We start from the raw sequence: 20,957 nt of genomic DNA, 5'->3' as shown, positions 1-20,957 counted from the left end.
TGAACCTTCATGTAACACCCAGGAAATAAGAAGAGGGTTGCCACTGGCTTCCGAGACCCCAGCAGCATGTCTTGCACATCTCGAGAAGGTTTAGGACAGGCAGAAATCCCACAGGTGCTTGTTTCCAGCAAAGGAGATGCAGAGTCACAGGAGTGGATATCTCCACGTTTACGCAATTCTGCATAGAGGCGGCTGCATCTGAAGCAAATCCAGTGGGGCAGGAAGCAAGCCGTTCTGCCTGTGCCAGAAAACGCACACAAATGCACTCTGTGGTAATCCAGCTCCTCTCTTGCTCGCCTTCTCTGCTCAATCTTCCCCGCCCTGGTTTTGTGTTTTTCCCCCCTTTTGGAAGCTCTGCCAGCTGCGAGAGAGGCAGTTTGTAAGGCCAAGTGGGAAGGGCTTTCTTTGCAGGAAGTTACGGCTGCAAATAAACTGACAGAGGGCAGGAGCCTTCACAGAGACAAAAATAAACCGCCGGGGAGGCGAAGAGAAGCTTGTTCTGAATGCAACGCGAACCTCCCAGAGGCCTGTTGAAAAAGCAGATCAACACAGACAGACGACAGAAAGACCCTGATGGAACAAAGGGCACGCCTGCATCGGCCATCCGCTCGGAAGATCCTTCGCCGGAGGTAAAATTTCGCGGGTGGTCAGAGGGGTCACGTCAGCGCAGGGCCAACTCTGAGCCGTTTTCCCGCTCTTCTCTCTCGGAGGGCTCTGGTGACAAGGGAGGGTTGGTAAGGGAAGCAGTAAAGTCATCCCAGCTGCCCCGATCCCCTTCGATTTTTCCTTGGTAGGGGCTCAGGGGGGGATCATGCGTTCTGATTTGCTTCACAAAGTTTTTTTTGGGGGGTTTTCCAAAAAAATTTATTGGTTTTCCAAATTTAAAACAAATATATCAACAAACATAAAAAGAAAACATCAAAAAACAAGCAAGCAAACAAACATATCTTGTTGTTGTTTAGTCGTTTAGTCGTGTCCGACTCTTCGTGACCCCATGGACCAGAGCACGCCAGGCACTCCTGTTGTCCACTGCCTCCCGCAGTTTGGTCAAACTCATGTTTGTAGCTTCGAGAACACTGTCCAACCATCTCGTCCTCTGTGGTCCCCTTCTCCTTGTGCCCTCCATCTTTCCCAACATCAGGGTCTTTTCCAGGGTCTTCTCTTCTCATGAGGTGGCCAAAGTATTGGAGCCTCAGCTTCACGATCTGTCTTTCCAGTGAGCAAAACAAACATATATCCTAACTCTAAAAATTCCACTTTTGTTAACATTAAGTGACTTCCTCGAATCCCCCTAGCTGAGTTTCCATAGAAATCATTGTAGCAGTTTTCCAAAACTAGTTTCACGTAAAATTTACTTAGTCCAGTTAACACCTTTCTTTCTTTTCATTTTAACTTTTAATCCATGGTATTCTACAATATCACATATTTAAATCCTAGGCCAATTTGGTACTTGCAAGTAATTCTATTTAAGTTATCTTAACATATTTAACTGAATAATCTTTGAATTTCTTCCATTCCTCTTGATACTCTTCCTCCTTCTGGTCGCAGACTCTTCCGCTCAGGTTGGCTAGCTCCGAGAAATCCATCATCTGTTTCACAAAGTTTTAGGTGTCAGCTGTTCGTTCACTATTCATTCTGATTTGTTTCCTGGCAGAGGTGCCAACTTAAATAAAATATTGGGGGTAAGCCCTGCCCCACCTAACTGATCATAAGACATGGGACACACACACAATTTTAATGGCAATGCCTATCAACTATTGGGGGCAGGCCCCCTCAAATATTTTAGGGGGAAGCAAAGGGCCCTTGGCTCCTATGTTTCCTGGGATGTTGCTTTGAGCAAATGTTGTCCCACATTTTCCTTTGCATTTCTCTGTCACTTTTCTTATTGCAAAAAGTCTGGAGCAGGTTGGGGGGGGGAGCAGGTTTGTTGCACAAAAGCACCAAATTATCTTGAATTGCTCAAGCTGAATTTGCCGGTATGTAATTGAATTTCGTCAAAAGATAGCAAGAGCCTGGAAACGCCCACAGACAACAAAACAAAAATATATATGGTATAATCCTGTCAGGGTTTTTTCTCCCAAGAGTAGAGGAAAGTGCAAGGTAGCTAAAATGTTAGCTCCCTATATCCCTGCTCTATATTCCTGGAGATTTAACAAATCCCTCCCTATTGTGATATTTAATATCAGCTCAAACACCTTGGCTATAGTCTCTGAGCACCCAAGTTCTTCAGGCCATTATCATTATGGGGGAAATGTAGGGGTGGGTGACAGCCCCATGGAGACAGGGGAACCCCCAGAGTCTTGCCAAAGTGTTGCTATAACTTCTTGTTTGTGCTAGCTTTGAATGGCCAGAGTTCATTCATTTCCAAGGCTAGAGAGCAATCCCAAGTTATTAAGGATCACCGGCCCCATTTTGTGATACAAATTAAACTGTTTCCACTGTTAACGGATTACGAATTGCACAGAAAAGTTCCAAACTTTAAAATTTCAAAAGAACACAAATATGTTCTGCCTAACTGAAATTTCGAGGAAAGTGAGTTACAAATGTGTTGCATCAGTGTTTTGCTTTTAATTGCCATTCAGATGTATCACTCTTTGGTCAATCTCTCTGCTAACTTTGAGGTGGGTGGGGACTGCTGGAAGCTGGGCTGAATCTGAGCTGGGACTCAATCCAGCATGACAGAGTTCAGTGTTTGATCAGAGTTCCAGATTTTTTTATTAAAGTTCTCACAATACTATAAAATACCTAAATCTATATATCTACAACAAATGTTTGATCAGAGTTCAGGATACCCGAAGGCTCCTGAGCATGTACAGAGTTAATTTTTCTCTTCATGCATCAGAAACAAAACCTAAGCCAAGAATGTAGCTCCCAGAAGTCTGAACCCCAGTATCTCTCCTTTAGAAATGAACCAATAGCTTTAGATTAATTTCATGTTAAAGCTTTGTATATCCCGCTTTTCAAGCACTTGTAGTAAAGCAAATCTACAATAAAACAATTTTTTTGGAACAAAAAAAGGAACGTCAAAGATGAAATGAAGCAGTAGCAATATACCCCAGCATTAAAAATGAGAGGCTCCTCCAGATAACCCATTTATTCAGCATTCAGCATTTGTTTGAACAAAGTATGTGCAGTGGTCTTTATTGCACATCCATCCTGATTTGTTTGCAGAGGGGTTGTGCAACAATGAACATTCATCCCAATTTGCTTGTGTGTTGTTCAGCTGGGCTGATGAACAACAACTTATTTTCCCCTCTCCCCTTGCTGTTTGCCTTGCCTTGCTCAGCACCACTTGTTCAATTTGAAAACACACACATCTCAAGGTAACCAAAGAACAGCAGCAGATACAATTCCTTAGAGACAGGCCTGGATTTACAGGTAATGACGGGTGTGAACAGGCACACTCTCTGATGCTTTAAAGCCTCTCATCTTAACTCTTTGATGCCTGCCATGATGGATTCAGCTGCACAACTTTAGCCAAGATTCCAGACTCTGTAGCTCGACTTAAGATGCAGTGGCAGAGCCCTGCAGTCTCTAGGATTCTGTTACCAGCTAAGCCAGGGGTAGGCAAACATAAGGCCCTGGGGCTGGATGCGGCCCAATCGCCTTCTCAATCCAGCCTGCAGACAGTCCGGGAATCAGCGTGTTTTTACATAAGTAGAATGTGTCCTTTTATTTAAAATGCATCTCTGGGTTATTTGTGGGGCATAGGAATTCGTTCATTCCCCCCCCCCAAAAAAAAATATAGTCCAGCCCACCACATGGTCTGAGGGACAGTGGACTGAAAAAGGTTGCTGATCCCTGAGCTAAGCTATAGCCACAGGGCTGCCAGCATGTGCTTTTGTTTTAGCTTCTCAGGTGTCCACTGGAGTTTTCCCTTTAGCAGGAGGTGGTTGTACAGCAATGGTATTTTTTCTGCCTATCGATTTCTGCACATAAAAGCTACCGTTAAAAGCGCAAGAGAAGGCAAGGCTGATTTATTCCTGATCAGTTGCAAACCCCTGGATGCACATGGGGATGTGGCAGGTTCTGCAAAATTGAGCCCATTTTTGCATGCATTTGCTCGGAGAAAATCCATGCCTTCTCTCTCCCTCTTTTGCTTATTTGCGACTGATTTGTACCATGAATTCTGAGAGCAACGTTTAAGCTGCCTGGCCTTGGAGCTCAAATTTCATTTTGTCTATTTTCCTGCTTTCTAACGGCACAATGTTCTGAGCTGGCATCTGCACCAGGAATTGCTAAGAGCCCTTCCGTGGCCAGCCTGGCAAGTTCCAAGCCAGGCCTCTGCGGCAAAGCCGGCTGTAAATGTGTCCATCTTTGCCAGCTTGGTGAAGTCCTTTAGTGATGCCTGCTGCTTTAAGGGGAGAGGGAGGAGGAAGAGGAGGACAGCTGATTATTATTTCAGCTGGCTGTCAGTGACAGCAGAAAGGCACACAGCAGAGCCACAAACAGGCTGGCATTGTGATGATGTGCAGCCACTGGAGATGGCAGGGAATGAAGCGAGAAAGACCTGCTAATTCGCCCCCAAGGTGCATGTGTGAATTTTACAAAAAGGACCCCCTCTTCTATTCACCTTATTTCCAGGTCCTCTTCTCTCCTCTGTTTTCCCCTTCCTTCCAAAGGCCTTTCTCTCTTTCTTCTCCCCTACTTATTTACACAGCTAGTGTTGCCCCTTGTGTACTACAGCTGCATGCAACTTTTACGTACATGTAGGCAGCAGGCAGAAGTCAACAGGTGAAACTCATCAAATTGGGGGTCTCCCAGAATGACAATATGTAGCTTGGTCTGATGCATGTTTCCTGAAAAGTTCATTTTAGTGGGACTTGCGGTCAAGAAAGCGCACGTAAGGTTACTGGGACTAAATGTGTTGGCTGTTTTTCTTTAAAGTTATATTTTTCCTTACTTCGTAGTGGGAAAGTATAATGAACCATGTTTGGGGCTTGTGTTCAGAGGGCTGCGGAGAAGAGACAGTTGCATGGATTATTGTAAGGTTAAAGAAAGTGGAAGAGAGGGGTTGAAGAAAGCATGGAATGGGAGGTGGGAATTTGCTAAAATGAAATTTGGGAATAATCCAGACTGGGGTGATGTTGTTCCGTGCACAGCCATTTGCACCTCGGGCAGTGCAACCGAATTAGCCATCCTCACAAGGTGCACTTCTAAGCCCACCCAGTCTAAAATCCAATCATACTAGCCAAGGTGTGACTATGCCAAGGAAAGATAACCAAAGATAATCCTATTAAGGCGGGGACCCACCCCACCTTGCCATGGACCAAAAGGACTGGCCAGGAGCAACACGTCACTGATCCAATCAACTTTGGAATTCGCTTTGAAGCTTTTGTCCCCCAGAGTATAAAAACCAGGCTCCTGATCCCACTCTTGGCTCCTTTGCTGCTGGGCTCCGCTGGCTGCCTGAAGTCCTTCTTGCTGAATCGCTTTTCCCTGGATGAAACCCCGGTGTCTAGTGCTGCATTCTCACCCTTGCTTTGCCTCCACTGCCTCCAGTCTCCTGCTTCCCTGGGTCTCCACTTGGTGAAGCAGAAGTCCTTGCTGCAGCCCTTGCTGTTTCCAGCCTGACTTAGGACTTTCGACAAGCTCCAGGACTCCTTCTTTGCGATTGTCCACAGGGACTGAAAAGGTACCTTTGGCTTCCTCCCCTGTTTTCTGTTTCCACAACAAATGGTAGTCTCCAAACTTGCTCCTCCTTCCTGTCTCTGAGAATGTGTGACTGTGTGTTTAGATCTGTTTTTGGCTTCCTACCAGTAGTGTGCATGTGTGTTTTGGAAGCCACCCTCTTGCATCACCTCTTGGCCTCTGTGGACTTGCTCCTTCTTGGGGATGTGTAGTCAGGGAAGGGCTATGGGGTAGGTCATCTGCCTTGCATGCAGAAGGCCCCACATTCATTCCCTGGCAACATCACCAGGTAGGGCTGGAGGAAAGACTTACCTGCCTAAAATCTTAAAGAGTCCCTATCAGTCATTGTAGACCAACTTTGCCCTCACCCTCCCGACCACTGAGAGCCAGTGTGGTGTAGTGGTTAAGAGCGGTAGTCTCGTAATCTGGGGAACCGGGTTCGCGTCTCCGCTCCTCCACATGCAGCTGCTGGGTGACCTTGGGCTAGTCACACTTCTGTGAAGTCTCTCAGCCCCACTCACCTCACAGAGTGTTTGTTGTGGGGGAGGAAGGGAAAGGAGAATGTTAGCCGCTTTGAGACACCTTAAAGGGAGTGAAAGGCGGGATATCAAATCCAAACTCTTCTTCTTCTTCTTCTTCTAATCATCCTGGCAGACCACTTAATGATCTTTTCTACCTGTTGTAGCAATTGTAATGTGCTGTGCTGGATGCTGTGCAATTTCTAATTAGAATTCTATTTGTAATACAATGAATTACGGCTGGGTGATATATCGCTATAGCACCCAAAACCAGTTTGCAGTCCATATCATGATATCGGTTTCATAATATTTGACCCGGCAATATATCACAAATTGTGTGTGTGCTATGCAAAAAAAAAATCACAATGTGGGGAAAACCGTGAAGCCAGCCAATGCTTCTCTCGATTCCTGCAGCCCCTGATAACTCTGCTGGCTCAGCTCTCCCCTGCCTCATTCAGGGGGCAGAGAACCACAAGAGCAGGCGCCAGCAAAAATCACAATGCAGGAAAAACCGGAGCCAGCCAATGCTTCTATATAGCTCCATCCTTATTTCAGACATTGTGCTATATCAGTATATTGCGATGTTTAGCAGGTGATTATATCATGATGCTGAAAACCAGATATTGCCCAGCCCTGCAATGAACAGCAATATTAAAGAAGCAATAAAATTACAGTTAGAAACGAACACAAGTATTTAATGCAGGCATGCTGTGGACCACAGTTTGGGGACCTCTGGCATATAGTAGCTCGGTTGTTTGATACGGTACAAGGCAACTTCCTATGTCCCTGTGGTTTAGAATTAGCTAATTCTCCCAAACCATTCTCTTGAGTCGTTCGCCATAATAGAAATGTACTGTTTGCTGAGCTATTCCACACTGAAGGGTTAAATGTGTATATTTGATTCTTTCTGTGTGCGCCGTGAACATTCTCCCCATTCTAAGATCTGTGTGAGTGCAAGTTTCTAGATAAAACCTGCTATTGCCACTGTCTGGAGTTCTTAATTTGTGAGACTCCTAGAATGTATGCATGTAAAACCCAGGGCTACCAAGGAGGATGGGGAGGAATCTGTAATCCTTAGATGAAGGGTGGTATATAAATTTAATAAATAAACTAAATAATAAAATCAGAACTGTCTGTGAGACTTCTGGTTCCACCTGCCATTAGTTCCCCTGCCAGTCACCCCACCATTCCCAATCTGCAGGTGGGCTCTGAATCGGCAAATTCAGGTTGCTCAGTTAACGTTGATTTTGCACTATTGTGCAGCAAGCATGCTCCCCTCCCCATCCCCCAAAGGTGAGATTGTTTGCTGTAAAGAAAGTGACAGGTAATTTGCTCTAGGAGATAATGCTTGTTTGATGCAACACTGTCTAATCTCCCCATAATCAAATCAAGATGAAAGCTCATTAAAGAATAGCTCTCACTGCAATCAAATAATGCTAAATGGTCATTAAACAGCTTGTCCTGAAGTGACCCTACAGTATTGATGTGAGCTGTTTTGAGGAAGGGAATTACCTGAAAGAAGTGAGAGAAAAATATATAGTATAAATAGATATAGTGACAGAGGCAGGCTTGCTCAGGAGGCCCCTGGCCTCCAAGCTATGTCTGCCTCAGTGACGAGATTTTCGCAGATATTGATTATCAGATTCTGGGGGACAGGGTGGTGGTGGTGGTGGAAATTCCAGCTCTGCTTTCTGACCTTTTTACGTGTGTCTTCCAGTTGAAAGGCAGGTTCCTTCCACCCCCATGCCGTTCAGGAGATGGCCGTGCCAGGCGGGGAGCAGCTGGAGCAGGCTGAAGCAAATAGAGGCCAAGCAGAAGGCCGGCAGAGGCGTTGTAGCTTCCGCGATGCACCTGGACTCGGCGCTAGGTAAGGCAGAGTTCAATCTCCAGGGCTCTGCTTTCAGAGTCTGGAACTGGTTGAAGTAGTAAGAGTGCCTCTGAGCACGTTTATTCTTTGGGCAGGGTGTCTTTCCTTCCTGCTCCTTATCCTTAAAACCCCCCTCTCTCAGTGCCCAGGGGGTGCAGAGGTGATGGCTCCCCTTCTGCGGAACGCTTTCCCCAGAGAAACGCACCTGGCGCCATTGTTGTCTGGTTTTAGTTGCCAGACATTTTTTTAAAAATAATTTGCTCTCTTCTTCGAACCTTAATTTAGAGGGTAGCTGGTTATGTTTGTGATCTTTATATTCCACTCATCCTTTTAAATGGGTTGGGCAGGATTTGTTTTTGTGATAGATAGATTAGATAGATAGATAGATCTGCACTTTGGAGTCTTCTTTTATTGCTGTTTTTATATTTGGTTTTAACATTTTTTGTTGTTTCTATTTTTATTCTGTAAGACACTTTGAGACACTTAGGTTTAAAAAGCGAGGCATAACTGTAAAAAATAATTAATGTATTAGGTAATATTGCATTGAAATATGTATATTAGGAGAAAAATTTACACTAAGATGCTGATGAATTTTCATGTCACCTTTTTTTTAAAAAAAAATACAAACTGATATGGAAATATAGAGAACTGAATTTAAGACTGGAAAAATTAGAAACAGTGAAACTAAACTTGAACCTTCCCTCTCCCTACTTTTCCTTTAAGGCTTTCCTTAAAACCCACCTGTGAAACCCTTGATATGTCCCCTTCAACCTCATCTGCCACTGAAATTAAGCCCAAGTGCATGCTCCTTGGGGCAGAGACCTTCCTCCTTCCATATTCCTAAGGACTAGAAACGTGCTTTTGATTTTACACATAAGATGGGACTGAACTTGGGTCCCATTGAAATCAACAACCCACTCATTTCAGCTAAGAGAACTAAGTTCAGCTGATTTAGTCTGGATCCAGCTACCTTACGCGTGGTTCTGTGGCTTTGTTTCTCAAGTTACGTTTATAATAGGTAAATAATAAGTAGTAATGTGTAAATAATATAACATAAACCAATGCTGTAATAACTTTGTCCTGCAATCTCTCCTTGAAGGCGCTGGGAACCGCCTGGTCCTCAAGAGGATCCTGCATGTGGACCGGACCTTGTTCTTCTTAAGATCAGTATCTCCTGTCAGGTAAGGATGCCCTGCTGCGGTACTGAACTCTTAGCAACCTAGAACACAAGGGGGGAACCACAGGCCCAGGGTCCAAATGCAGCCCTCCAGCCTTCTCTACCTGGCCATTGGAACTTTAATCAGTCCACGCCCCTTATATGCCCTGCCATGTATATAAGTGTTTTTGACTGGCTGGAAGGTGTCCTTGATCTCTGAGAATGCCTCTCGCTTTTCTGGACGGAGGTTAGAGAGAGCTAGCCTGCTGTACAAAGGGGCCGTCTTTGGTTGGACTACAATGCCCAGGGTCCTTGACCATTGGCCAATCTGGCTGCTGGGGCTGATTAGAGTTAGAGTCCAACAACATCTGGTTAGCCACCCCTTCCTGGTTAGCCACCCCTAGATAAAGAAGTGGTTCCCAATTAGCAAAGTACTGTGGACGCCCTGTTTTTCAAAAGCCAACCCACGAACCCCCTACTTTTGGTAGTTTTTGTTATGTGAATGGTGTCACCATACCCTCCAACATGTCCCAGTGATGTGACCTTTCTGAGAGCACGGTGCCCAAGAAATGTGCAGTTTAGGGTGCTAGAATCTCGTTCAAGACACAGCCAACCCCCTGGATGGGTTATGTGGACCCCCTGGAGTCCACGGACCACCAATTGGGAACCACCGAGACAATGCAAGGGAAGCCTTTTTGAACATTCAAAAGTGTTCTATTACTTTTATACAGTCATACCTCGGCTCCCGAATGCCTTGGGAGTCGAACGTTCCGGCTCCTGAACGATCAAAAACCAGAACTGTGTGTTCCAGTTTTCGAACGTTCTTTCAGAAGCTGAACGTCCAGTGGGGCTTCTGATTGGCTGCAGGTGCTTCCTGCAGCCAATTAGAAGCTGCACTTTTGTTTCCGAATATTTTGGAAGTCACACGGACTTCCGGAACAGATTCTGTTTGACTTCCAAGGTATGACTGTATCTGCCTTCCTCCATATTTACTTTTATCATCTCTTGCTACTTTGCTAGCCATAAATTGATGTTGAAATTTAGACAGAGAGTCTGCCTGCCTGCCTGCCTGTCTGTCTCTCTATCCAGACATAGGAAGCTGTCCACAATCTGTTCTTTCTGGAAGCAACTGAATACATTTTTGTTTGTTTGTTTTCAAGCTCTGGAATGCATTTGTATTTGCAAAAAACAGAGCTGCCAGCCTTATAGGGGTTCTCTTTTCCTTAGCCACCTGGGGCCCAAATACCTCACATTTTCTTTTCTTTTTTTGAATAAACATTCACAAACTTTTTATTGATAATAATCAGTTAAATAATTTAAGGATTTATTTATTTATTTGTATTAAATAAATTTTATTAGTATTTTCCACACAACAACAACACGAAAAATATCGAAAAATAACAATACACAACACGCAAAAACCAACATTCGAAAAACTAAAAAAGCAACAATAACAAAAAACAAATCCATATCTTACAAGTTAATAATATAAACACTAAAAAAAAATAATACCTCACATTTTCTTTCCTCTCTCTCTTACAGGGACTTTGTCTGTCATGTGGGAGGACCCCAAGGGTTCCCATCTCAGCCAACCTCCCCCAGACCAAGCCAACCAGCACTGAAGAATGTGCCCACCTCTGGTAAATCCACTACTTTATGTTTCCAAGGAGTGATGCTGTTGCTGATCACTAATCTGGACCAGGGAACACAACTAGATTGCCTGGCGGGGGTGGAGTGGGACATGCCTACCACTGCCATTGGGGTCTGGGCGAAAACCCTTCGCGTTTTTCTCTTTTTAGCAAGAGATTTATGCAATTCTGCAATTACATTCAGACGTGCAATTTGATATCGAGGTGTAGAAATGAGCAGCTTGGGGACCTTCGCTTTGGTTATTTTTAATTTTTAAAAGCAGGTTTCTGTTTCTGATGAATAAGAAGGAATGCTTGAAAGCTGGGATGGAGAGCCTTTTCTGGCTGGGGGCGGGGGCAGATCTTAATCTCTCCAACACCTGACGGCATGGTTCCAACAAATGACTAGGGATGCCATAGTGACGTCAGGTGATGCTGTGCTTTGAAGCCCCGCTTGTCAGGACTTCAAAGCACAGCGCAGGGCTTTCAAACAGCCTTTTGTAAACATCTCATGGTGATCCTTTGGTTTGCAGATTCTTTGAAGTTAAGGGGCAACAAAGGACTTTCAGACATCCACGTGCTGCTCTTTGAACCTCCAAAAATCAGAAAAGAGCAGTGGAGGAATGTTAGCAAAGGGCTGATTGAAAGTCTTTCCCCTAACATCATTGTGCTGCTTCTTAATCCCCTGAAATTTGGAGGTTTAAAAAACAGTGCAGGGCTGTTTGGGAAATGGCTTTCAAACAGCCCTTTGAACAGTGGAAACTGCTTTTTCCTGCATGAGCAAATAGGAATGTGGTTTGCTCCAGCAAAGGAACAAACTGTGCGCTTACCCATACATTGTGTGTGGCTAACAGGGAGGATGTGTAAACATCCCGCAAGCAAGTCAGGATGAATGCAGGAGGAATGTACATTGACTTGCAACCTCTCTGCAAACAAATCAAAACAAATGCTCAATAAACCCTGGATCTAATCTAACCTCTCTATAAGTGTTGTGCTAGCAAATCGGAACCAATGTGTAATAAATAGGTCGCCCAGGAGCCCTAACTCTCACTTTTCTCCTCCGCAGAAGCCATCCAGAAACACCGCAAAAACCTCTCTGACTGGTTCCGCCAGCAGCCAAATGAGGAGCGTCAGTTTGGCCCATCGTTCTCACTAGACACCACCCACGTGGACCCCGTGATCCGGGAGAGCTCCCTGGAGGAGATCCTGAAGCCTTCTCCTGAGATGACCATCCAGAACCAGCTGCAGGCCTCCCGTAGCCACACCATTGGCCTCCAGAACCTCTTTGACGTGGACGCCTGCGGGAATCAGGTGAAGAACGTGGTCCTCTATGGCACGGTGGGCACCGGGAAGAGCACCCTTATCAAGAAGATGGTGATGGACTGGTGTCATGGCCGCCTCCCGCGCTTTGAGCTGCTTATCCCATTCTCCTGTGAGGACCTTTCCCAAGGCAGCGCACCCATCTCCTTGCGGCGCATGATCACCAAGAAATACCTTCATCTCCGGGAGCTGGTGCCCACGTTGGGCTCCAGCCACCTCAAAGTGCTCTTCATCCTCAATGGCCTGGACCGCCTCAATCTAGACTTCCGCCTGGCGCACACAGAACTCTGTTGCGACCCCAACGAGCCGATTCCTCCATCTGCCGTTGTGGTCAACCTGCTGAGGAAATACATGATGCCAGAGGTTTGTGTTCAGGGGAGATTGTTCTTTATGTATTTAGAGCCTTTGAACCCGCTGTTCCACCCAAAAGCTTCCCAGAGTGTCAATTAAACAAGACAGACCCTGCCCACGAGCTTACAATCTAAAACATACACAACACACACGGGAAAAGGGATAGGGAGGGAAGAGGGGGGAAATCGGAACTCAGGCACCAATTCTTACGTAAACAATTGTTCCTATAATGACTGGCTGGCACAGTTCAGAGGCAGGAGGCATCCGATGGGGTTTGATGCCTTCGGCAAAGCTGATGCATTGAGCTCAGCTTCCCATCTTTCAAGCTGGTGGAATGGGTGGCTCCCTGAGTGAGACGGCTCACCTCTTTCCCTTGAGATCCACAAATGGTAGATGCTTAGAGAGAGAATCAGCAGCAGAATGCAGTCACCTTCAGCAAACAAAAACCCATTTAATGGTCCATTAAATTAAAATACAGCTGAGGAGCCTATGGCCCTCCATATGTTGTCCAACTCCCTTCATCCCTGACCATTGACCATGCTGGTGGCCAAGGCAGCTGGAAGTTGAAGTCCTACACATCTGGAGTGCCAGAGGTTCCCCATTCTCTGGCATAGACAATTCTGAGCTGGATAGACCAATGGTCTGACTCAGAACCCAGGGCTAGAAAACTACCATTATGTTCTCAACTGACAGTGTCAACAATACTGAGCTAGATGGAAGAGTGTTCTGCCTTGGTATAAGGTAGCTCCTTAGGTTCTATGTCTTGTGTTCTGACCTTGGATTTCATTGACCAAGCCATGTCTCCTGTCTCTCCAGGCGAGCATCATCGTCACCACACGGCCCTCGGCGGTGCGCCGCATCCCCAGCAAGTTCGTGGGCCGCTACGTCGAGGTCTGTGGCTTCTCCGACATCAACCTCCAGAAGCTCTACTTCCACTTGCGCCTGCGTAGGCCTGAGTGCCTCGGGGCCTCTGGCCCTCCAACGGCGGAGGAAGCAAACGAGCAGGACAACTTGGTGGAGATGCTGTCCAGGAACTTGGAGCGGCACAACCAGATTGCGGCCGCCTGCTTCCTGCCATCCTACTGCTGGTTAGTGTGCACCACATTGCACTTCCTTTACTTCACCAAGTCGGTGCCCCCCACTCAAACCCTCACCGGGATCTACACCAGCTTCCTGCGGCTCAACTTCAGCGGGGAGGTGCTGGACAGCACGGACCCGTCTGACATCTCCATGATGAAATACGTGTCCAAAACTGTGGGCAAGCTGGCCTACAAGGGGGTGATGTCCCGGCAGACCTCCTTCTCGGAAGAGGACCTGCGCCGCTGCTTTGAGGTGGAGATGAAGACGGAAAGTGAGCTCAACCTCCTGAATGTTTTCCGCAGAGACGTCTTCAGCTTCTTCCTGACGCCCAGCGTGCAGTCGGGCAAGGAGCACACCTTTGTCTTCACCATCCCTGCCATGCAGGAGTACCTGGCGGCCCTCTACGTGGTCCTGGGCGAGAAGAAGACCCTGGGGCAACGGGTGGGCAAGGAGGTCTCCGAGATCATTGGCAAGGTGAGTGAAGATGTGACTGTGGTCCTCAGCATCGTCTCCAAAGTCTTGCCTCTGCGCGTTCTGCCGGTGCTCTTCAGCCTAATCAAGGTCTTACCCCGCTACTTCGGCCGGTTCACCAGCAAAGACCGCGACACCATCGCCCACACCATGGCGGTGGAGATGTTCAAGGAGGAGGACTACTTCAATGACGACGTGTTGGACCAGATCAACTTCAGCATCCTTGGGGTGGAAGGTCCCATGCGCCATCCGGACGAGGCTTCGGACGACGAGGTCTTCGAGCTCTTCCCCATCTTCATGGGAGGGCTGCTGTCACGGCGCAACCGGGCCATCCTGGACCAGCTGGGCTGCTCCATCAAGAACCTGGCAGCCTTTGAGATCGCCAAGGCCATGAAGAAGACGGTCATCCGCAACAGCCGCAAGGGCTTGCCGCCGTCCGAGCTCATGGACTACCTCTTCTTCCTGCACGAGTTCCAGAATGAACGCTTCACGGCCGAGGCTGTCCAGTCCTTGAGGACCATCAACCTCTCCTCTGTCAAGATGACCCCTCTCAAGTGCTCCGTTGTGGCATCTGTCGTGGGCACCACCAGTCATGAAGTGGAGGAGCTGAACTTGGCCTCTTGCCACCTCGACATCAACAGCCTGAAGATTCTCTTCCCCGTCTTGCTGCGGTGCAAAAAACTCCAGTGAGTGTTGGTTGGTTTATTGAATTTACATCCTGCCTTTCCTACCCAAGCAACCCAAACAGACAATTTAGAAACAAAAGCACAGCAAAAACATTCTAAAATAGTTTAAAACTTTCTAAACTAAACTTTGCTGACCTTTAAAGCCCTAAATGGCCTCAGCTCAGTATACCTGAAGGAGGGTCTTCGCCCCCATCATTCAGCCCTGACATTGAGGTCCAGCTCCAAGGGCCTTCTGGCAGTTCCCTCACTGCTAGATGTGAGGTTACAGGGAACCAGGCAGAGGGCCTTCTCGGTGGTGAAACCCATCCTGTGAAACGCCCCCCCCCAACAGATGTCAAGGAAATAAACAACTATCTTTTAGAAGACATCTGAAGGCAGCCCTGTTTAGGGAAGTTTTTAATGTTTGATGTTTTATCGTATTTTTAATATTTTGTTAGAAGCTGCCCAGGATGGCTGGGGAAACCCAGCCAGATGGGCAGGGTATAAATAATAAATAATAATTATTATTACTAAAGCAATTACAGTTAGAAACTTACTTCTCATCCAATATTATTGAGGTCCCAGGAACAGTATTCTTCAGCCAACCAAATGCCTGGGTAAGCAGGAATGTTTTCAAATTCCTCCTGATAGTTAATAACAATGGAGGCAGGTGTGTCCCAGTAGGGAGGGCATTCCACAACTGGGGAACCACTACTAAAAAGGCCCTGCCGTGAGTCAATACCAACTGGACACATGCCAGTGTTGGCACCACCAAAGAAGACCCCCTCTGCTGATCATAGGGTCCGAGATGGTTGGATTATGTATTCTCTCCAACGTTGCCCTAAGGAGAATTGTTATGTCAGGGTGAAGATTTAAGTTTGCGCAATGGAACTTGCCCTTCTCTCCCCACACATGTCCTGTATCCTCCCCTATATATGCTCTGAAGGGTTGGAGGGACCCCTAGAACTGATTTTGCAGGGCATGAGTGGGGGGGGGTGGAGGGGAAAAAACCAATGTTGCTCAAGCATAAATCCTTGCATGGATGGAGTGAGTGAGTTAGATACTGCCCAGAATGTTCCAGAGCGACTTAGCACTTTGTTCACAAGCTCACATGACCAAGCTGTTGCTCAAAGACAAGCTCAGGTTGTAGAAACCTAGGAAGCTCCTTTGTACTGTCCAGCCCAGTATCTTCTACTCTGACTTGCAGAAGCTCCCCAGGGTTTCAGGCAGAGAACAGTCTTTCCCAACCCTCACTTCTTGCCATCTTAGAAATTGGCGATGGCAGATTTTCTGCCTCTGGGCTATGGAGGACCCCTTTTGCACCCCAGATTCCACCAGGAAGAACACCCACTGGGTAGACCTAAAGAAATAAATAGCCATGGCTCCTTGCTTTCAGCGGGTCTACTCTGAGGAAGACTTAGCTGGATACAGTCCCATGTCCTAACAATTTGTCAGGTTCGTTGTAATGTGTCTTCCCGCCGCAAGGTCACCACAGGCGACCAAGAATTTCATGCAGGCGAATGCATGGAATTTCATGCAGGCTGCCAGAGGAGGAATGGACTGCTCCATTACTCCTCCATCAGCCCGCCTGGGAGAAGCCCACAAGAAAGACGTTTCTCCAAGCTTTGAATCACAGACCCTCCAAATGTCCCTATTTTCCAGGGATGTCCCTGATTTAGAGAAGCCGTCCCGGTTTCTGATTTGATCCCAAAATGTCCCACTTTTCCTTTGGATGTCTCTATTTTCATTGTAGAAATGTTGGATGGTATAGAGTTATCCAACCCCCAAGCCATCTGGTGGCAATCCTGTATACAGAATATTTTTTTAAAAATTTAATGTTTTATTATGCTTTTATATATGTTGGAAGCTGCCCAGAGTGGCTGGGGTAACCCGGAAAGATGGGTAAGGTATAAATAGTAAAATTATCATTGTGGAATGAGACGTCCCTATTTTCATTGGAGAAATGTCAGAGGGTATGCATTCTTGCCTTTCACCAGAGGGTGGCAAACTGTGATTAGGAAGGGAAAAGAGGAAGGAAAAAAGCAAACTGATTTTTCTGTGTTTGTGTCTTCCCTCAGCTTGCAGCTCAACAGCCTGGGGCCAGAAGCATGCAAGGAGATCAGGGACCTGCTGTTGCACGAGAAATGTGGTGTGAGTACCCTAAGGTGAGTGTGAACAGGGAGACTGCAAGTCCCACAGAGAGGAGAGGGTGCACTCTGTCCCTAAATCTCTCCCAGTCCCCCCCCCCCAACAGTTTGGTAGAGCAAAACGAAAGGAATTCTCATCCAAATAAAAGCTGGAGAATCAGATTATTATTATTATTATTATTATTATTATTATTATTATTATTATTATTTCCAAGCTTTAGTAAGGAAGCCCAGAGCAGCAGGAAACACACCTATAAAACAATACACTTTTTTAAAAAAGCGTTTTGTTGTCTCCAGTGCTTGTCCTGGGCCTGACTGAGGTGCATTCATTTCAGTGAGTCTACTCTTGAGTAGAACTGAATTAGATACAGTCCAACTCTGGATGTCAGCATACTACCACACCTTTCAATTTGAGGTTTTGGAGGTCTGGAGGTTTTTTTAATAACACCCCGCCCCCGCAATCAAGCCGCAAATAAAATTTATTAAATAAAATTTATTAAATAAAATAAGTAAATAAATTTCCCACAGTGCCCAGGTGGACATGGGGTCAAAGTGCATTGTGGGGCATCAGTAGAGCAGCCAGATTCTGCTGCCCCCTCACCACAGCTCTGAACCGGCTGCTCTTGCTAACTTTTAAAGAAAAGGCAGTAGGTTCTCCGTATGGTTCTCCTACAGTCAAGTGTCTAGTCAACTTTGTCTCTTTGAATCCAGGATGAAACCCCTACACCCATTTACGCAGAGTAAATGCCACTGAGTTTTCGCTGGGATTGCCTTCCCACTCAGTGTGCAGAGGAACGCAGACTTCTTTAACAGAGCTAGCTTGGTCTGACGTTCTCATCTCAAACTGCTGTTTTCTGACAGTTTCATCAGCACAGTATTGTTTTGTCAAACTGTCTACTGCCTTGCATCCATCCTTTGATTTCCCTTCCCATGAATTCCTGCGTGTCTCCCACGCAGCGAGTCCTGGGCCTTATTCCAAGGCAAGCCCACCCATTACATGCAAGAGGGATGGCAAACCTGTCAGACTTCATTGCAAACCTGCATGAACAGGGTCCCGGCCCTATCGTTGAGTAGGGGGAGGCAGTGGCTTCAGCAAGCTCTTCCTCTGTGGGCAGCTCTTCCCGCTGTCTTTTCACTGGAGCATGTTTTGCTGTTGGTTTAGGAAACTTAAGAAGAAACTATTTCCAGTCAAAGGTGCTTGAGATGAGATACCCAGAGTGCTCCTTTCAAAGTCACAAAGGTGCCCAGAGAGCCTGCACGATAAATATATGATGAATAAATTAGGGCAAAAAATAAAACTTCTGGAAAACCCACTTTGAAAAGGACTGTTTTAGACCGCGGTTAGGAAATGTGACAATTATTCATCCTCAAACAGCTGAACACTGTTGATGGACCTTATCTGTAGGGTCACAACCTTGGCTAACCCAACTTTCTTCATTTTTGCCACTTGCAGGCTGGCGGACAACCCCCTGACAGAGCAGGGTGCCCAGTACCTCGCTGAAGGCCTTGCTGGCAACACCTCTTTGACCCACCTGTCGCTGCTGCACACCTCGTTGGGGAACCGGGGCGTGGAGGTGATCACCCAGCACTTGGCGCAAAACCAGCACCTGCAGGAACTCGACGTGGCCTACAATTCGGTGTCCGACGCAACTGCCCTCGCCCTGGTGGAGGAGGCCAAGAGGCACGCCACTCTGGAAACTGTCCAGTAAGTCTCAGCATCCCTTCCTGCCACCTCCTGGCTTAATATACTTATGTACGCAGGCACAGAGGCAAGGGAATAAGCTCCTGGGTAGCTGATGACTTTCCGCAGGGGCCATACTTTGAACAGTCTGCTCAGCCAATGCCTTGGCCAAAAGATCTTAGGTTCCATTGTCCATTACTAGGGATGGGGGAGGCATCCAATTCAGTTCTCATTTAATGGTGAACTTAACTGAATTTGCACCTTCTGATGCAGTACATGAGCTGAAAGGCAGACATCCTTTATAGAATTGTAGAGTTGGAAGGGTCATGTTGTCCAACTTCCTTTGAAATCCAAAGTTCTCTGAATTTTGCAGTGTGGCTGTCTAGCAGAGCAGTATGTAGAGAAATTAATATTGTAGGGTAAAGTTTGCCTGAAAATAACATTTCTACTGATGAACATAGCATGGTGATACACTTTATATTAGGGGGAAATGCTTTGCAAAGATGTGCTTATTAGACAAAGGTGCATGCGAACATTTATATTAGGAGAAATTTGCAATAAAATGTGCCATGAATTTTCAATTTTAAAAATCCCAAACTTTTTTGGGGGGGGGACAGGATAAGTGGGTGTGGCTTTTTAAATGGTGGTGAGGATTTCCTCTCCCAAATTTGTCAGAAATTGATGCACATCTGCGTTCCAGCTAACTGCCTAAGTCTGGGTCCATGCATGTGGGTGGGAGAAGAGACTGCACCACTTTGGACTGCAGGTGAGGGGGCACACCTTTTGGATACTTCTCTGGTTTTTTGTTGTTTTTTGTATCTTTTTACCATTTTCCTGCATATAGAAAGCTAATATCTCAAAGTGAGAGGTCATAGCCCTTTGCCTGCTGAGCTGGCTTTCTATTTGCAGGGACGTTTCGACATAAATAGTTGTTCGGAAGCGTGACTCTCTCCCTCCCACCCATCTACCTCTTGTGGGCCGAAATGGTCAGCCCATTCTAAAACTCCACCCTGTTAGCACCACATTCTGCTGCCGGCGTTGGTTACTGCCTCAACATGGCGGCTCCTCCAATTGGCTGTTTCTTCTTGGGCACAGAAGCCTTTCCCGCCTGCTTCAGCTTTTCCCCTTTCCTTCTCTCCAGCTTGTACTTCAACGACATCAGCGAGGAAGGCAAGCAAGCCCTCCATGCTCTGCGCAAGGAACGCGACGGCATCAAGGTGCTCATCTTCCTGACGATGGGGGCCGACATCTCCGACTACTGGGCCGTCATCCTGAACGTAGTACAGAAGAACTTGCCCGTCTGGGACCGCGACCGGGTGCGGCAGCACCTCAGCCTGCTCCTGGAGGACTTGCGGTGCAGCCGCCGGGAGACTGCCAATCCTTGGAAGAAGGCCAAGTTCATCCGCGTGGAGAACGAAGTCAAGCGGATGCTGGGAGACCTTCAGCAGGGCACTTCCTAGTGCTCCACTCCTGCTGGAGGCTCCTGCTGGAAAAAACATGTGCTTGTGCCAGTTTGGAAAACCCCAGGGGAAAGTGTTGAGCTGCAGAGTGGGTACAAACAAGCCATTACACAGCAGATTCATCCGGGTTGAGCGACTGCCTTCATGCCTTGCCTTGTGAGCTTCCTGGAGCCGCCTGATTGGCCACTGTAGGATACAGGATGCGGGACTACATAGACCTTTGGTCTGTTGCGACAGGGATCTTCGGATGTTCTTATGAGCAACAACCAAGCAGGGCTGCTGCCTTCATGCCCTGCCTGGGAGCTTCCTGGAGCCATCTGACTGGCCACTGTGAGAAGAAGTTTCTGGGCTACATGGACCTTTGGCCTGTTCCGACAGGGATCTTCTGATATTCTTAGGAGCCTGGCTTCCTTCCACCTTCACAATGCATGTGGCAGATATAATACCACCATTCGAACTCTGATTCCATGGTCCGTCTCCCACATCTCTCTCTTTTTCGGATAAGCTGCGTGCCTTAATATGTACCGTATTTTTCTGTGTATAAGATGACGCTTTTTGCTAGAAAAAAGAGAGGCAAAAATTGGGTGTCATCTTATACATGGATAGTGAATACAGAGGGGGGACGTGCAGCAAGCAGGAGATTGACAGCGGCAATTCGGCAGGTGATTGGTGGCTGCAGCAAGGCCTGCTGGTGATTGGCTGTGGCAATTGGGCAGGCGCTTAGTGACTGTGGCGAGGCGGGCAGGTGATTGGCGGCTATGGCAAGTGGACGGGTGGGCTGCTGGTAGCGGCGAAAAGCAGACAATTGGGGGCTGCAGTGACAACATGTGAGATCAGCAATGGCTATTGTAAGCGATGAGCAGTGGTGGGCAGGCAGGTGAGCGATTGGCGGAAGTGACCTCACCCCCCCCCCAAAAAAAGCTAAACAATTTAATTTCTTAATTTTGGGTTAAAAAAATTAGGGGCCGTTTTATACATGAAG

At 46.9% G+C, this 20,957-nt stretch overlaps 1 protein-coding gene across 2 annotated transcripts; it reads left to right on the top strand.

Moving 5' to 3' along the window:
• Positions 1 to 545: 545 nt before the first annotated feature.
• On the top strand, positions 546 to 20,000 carry NLRX1 (NLR family member X1). Of its 2 annotated transcripts, none has more exons than XM_053367074.1 (9): positions 546 to 629; positions 7,867 to 8,016; positions 9,116 to 9,197; positions 10,715 to 10,812; positions 11,867 to 12,483; positions 13,288 to 14,708; positions 16,766 to 16,852; positions 18,288 to 18,539; positions 19,657 to 20,000. In XM_053367074.1, exons 2-9 carry the CDS (start codon positions 7,893 to 7,895, stop codon positions 19,973 to 19,975), a joined length of 3,000 nt encoding a protein of 999 aa, XP_053223049.1. In that variant the 5' UTR covers positions 546 to 629; positions 7,867 to 7,892; the 3' UTR covers positions 19,976 to 20,000. The 2 variants fall into 2 exon arrangements, with proteins under 2 accessions (XP_053223049.1, XP_053223048.1); XM_053367073.1 differs by lacking the exon at positions 546 to 629 and adding an exon at positions 4,277 to 5,635.
• The last annotated feature ends 957 nt before the right edge of the window (positions 20,001 to 20,957 follow it).

This window comes from Podarcis raffonei, chromosome 15 (assembly GCF_027172205.1).
Source record: "Podarcis raffonei isolate rPodRaf1 chromosome 15, rPodRaf1.pri, whole genome shotgun sequence".
Taxonomy (NCBI): domain Eukaryota; kingdom Metazoa; phylum Chordata; class Lepidosauria; order Squamata; family Lacertidae; genus Podarcis; species Podarcis raffonei.
The sequence above is the reverse complement of the archived record's forward strand: the minus strand, read 5'-3'. Positions and strand labels throughout refer to the sequence as shown.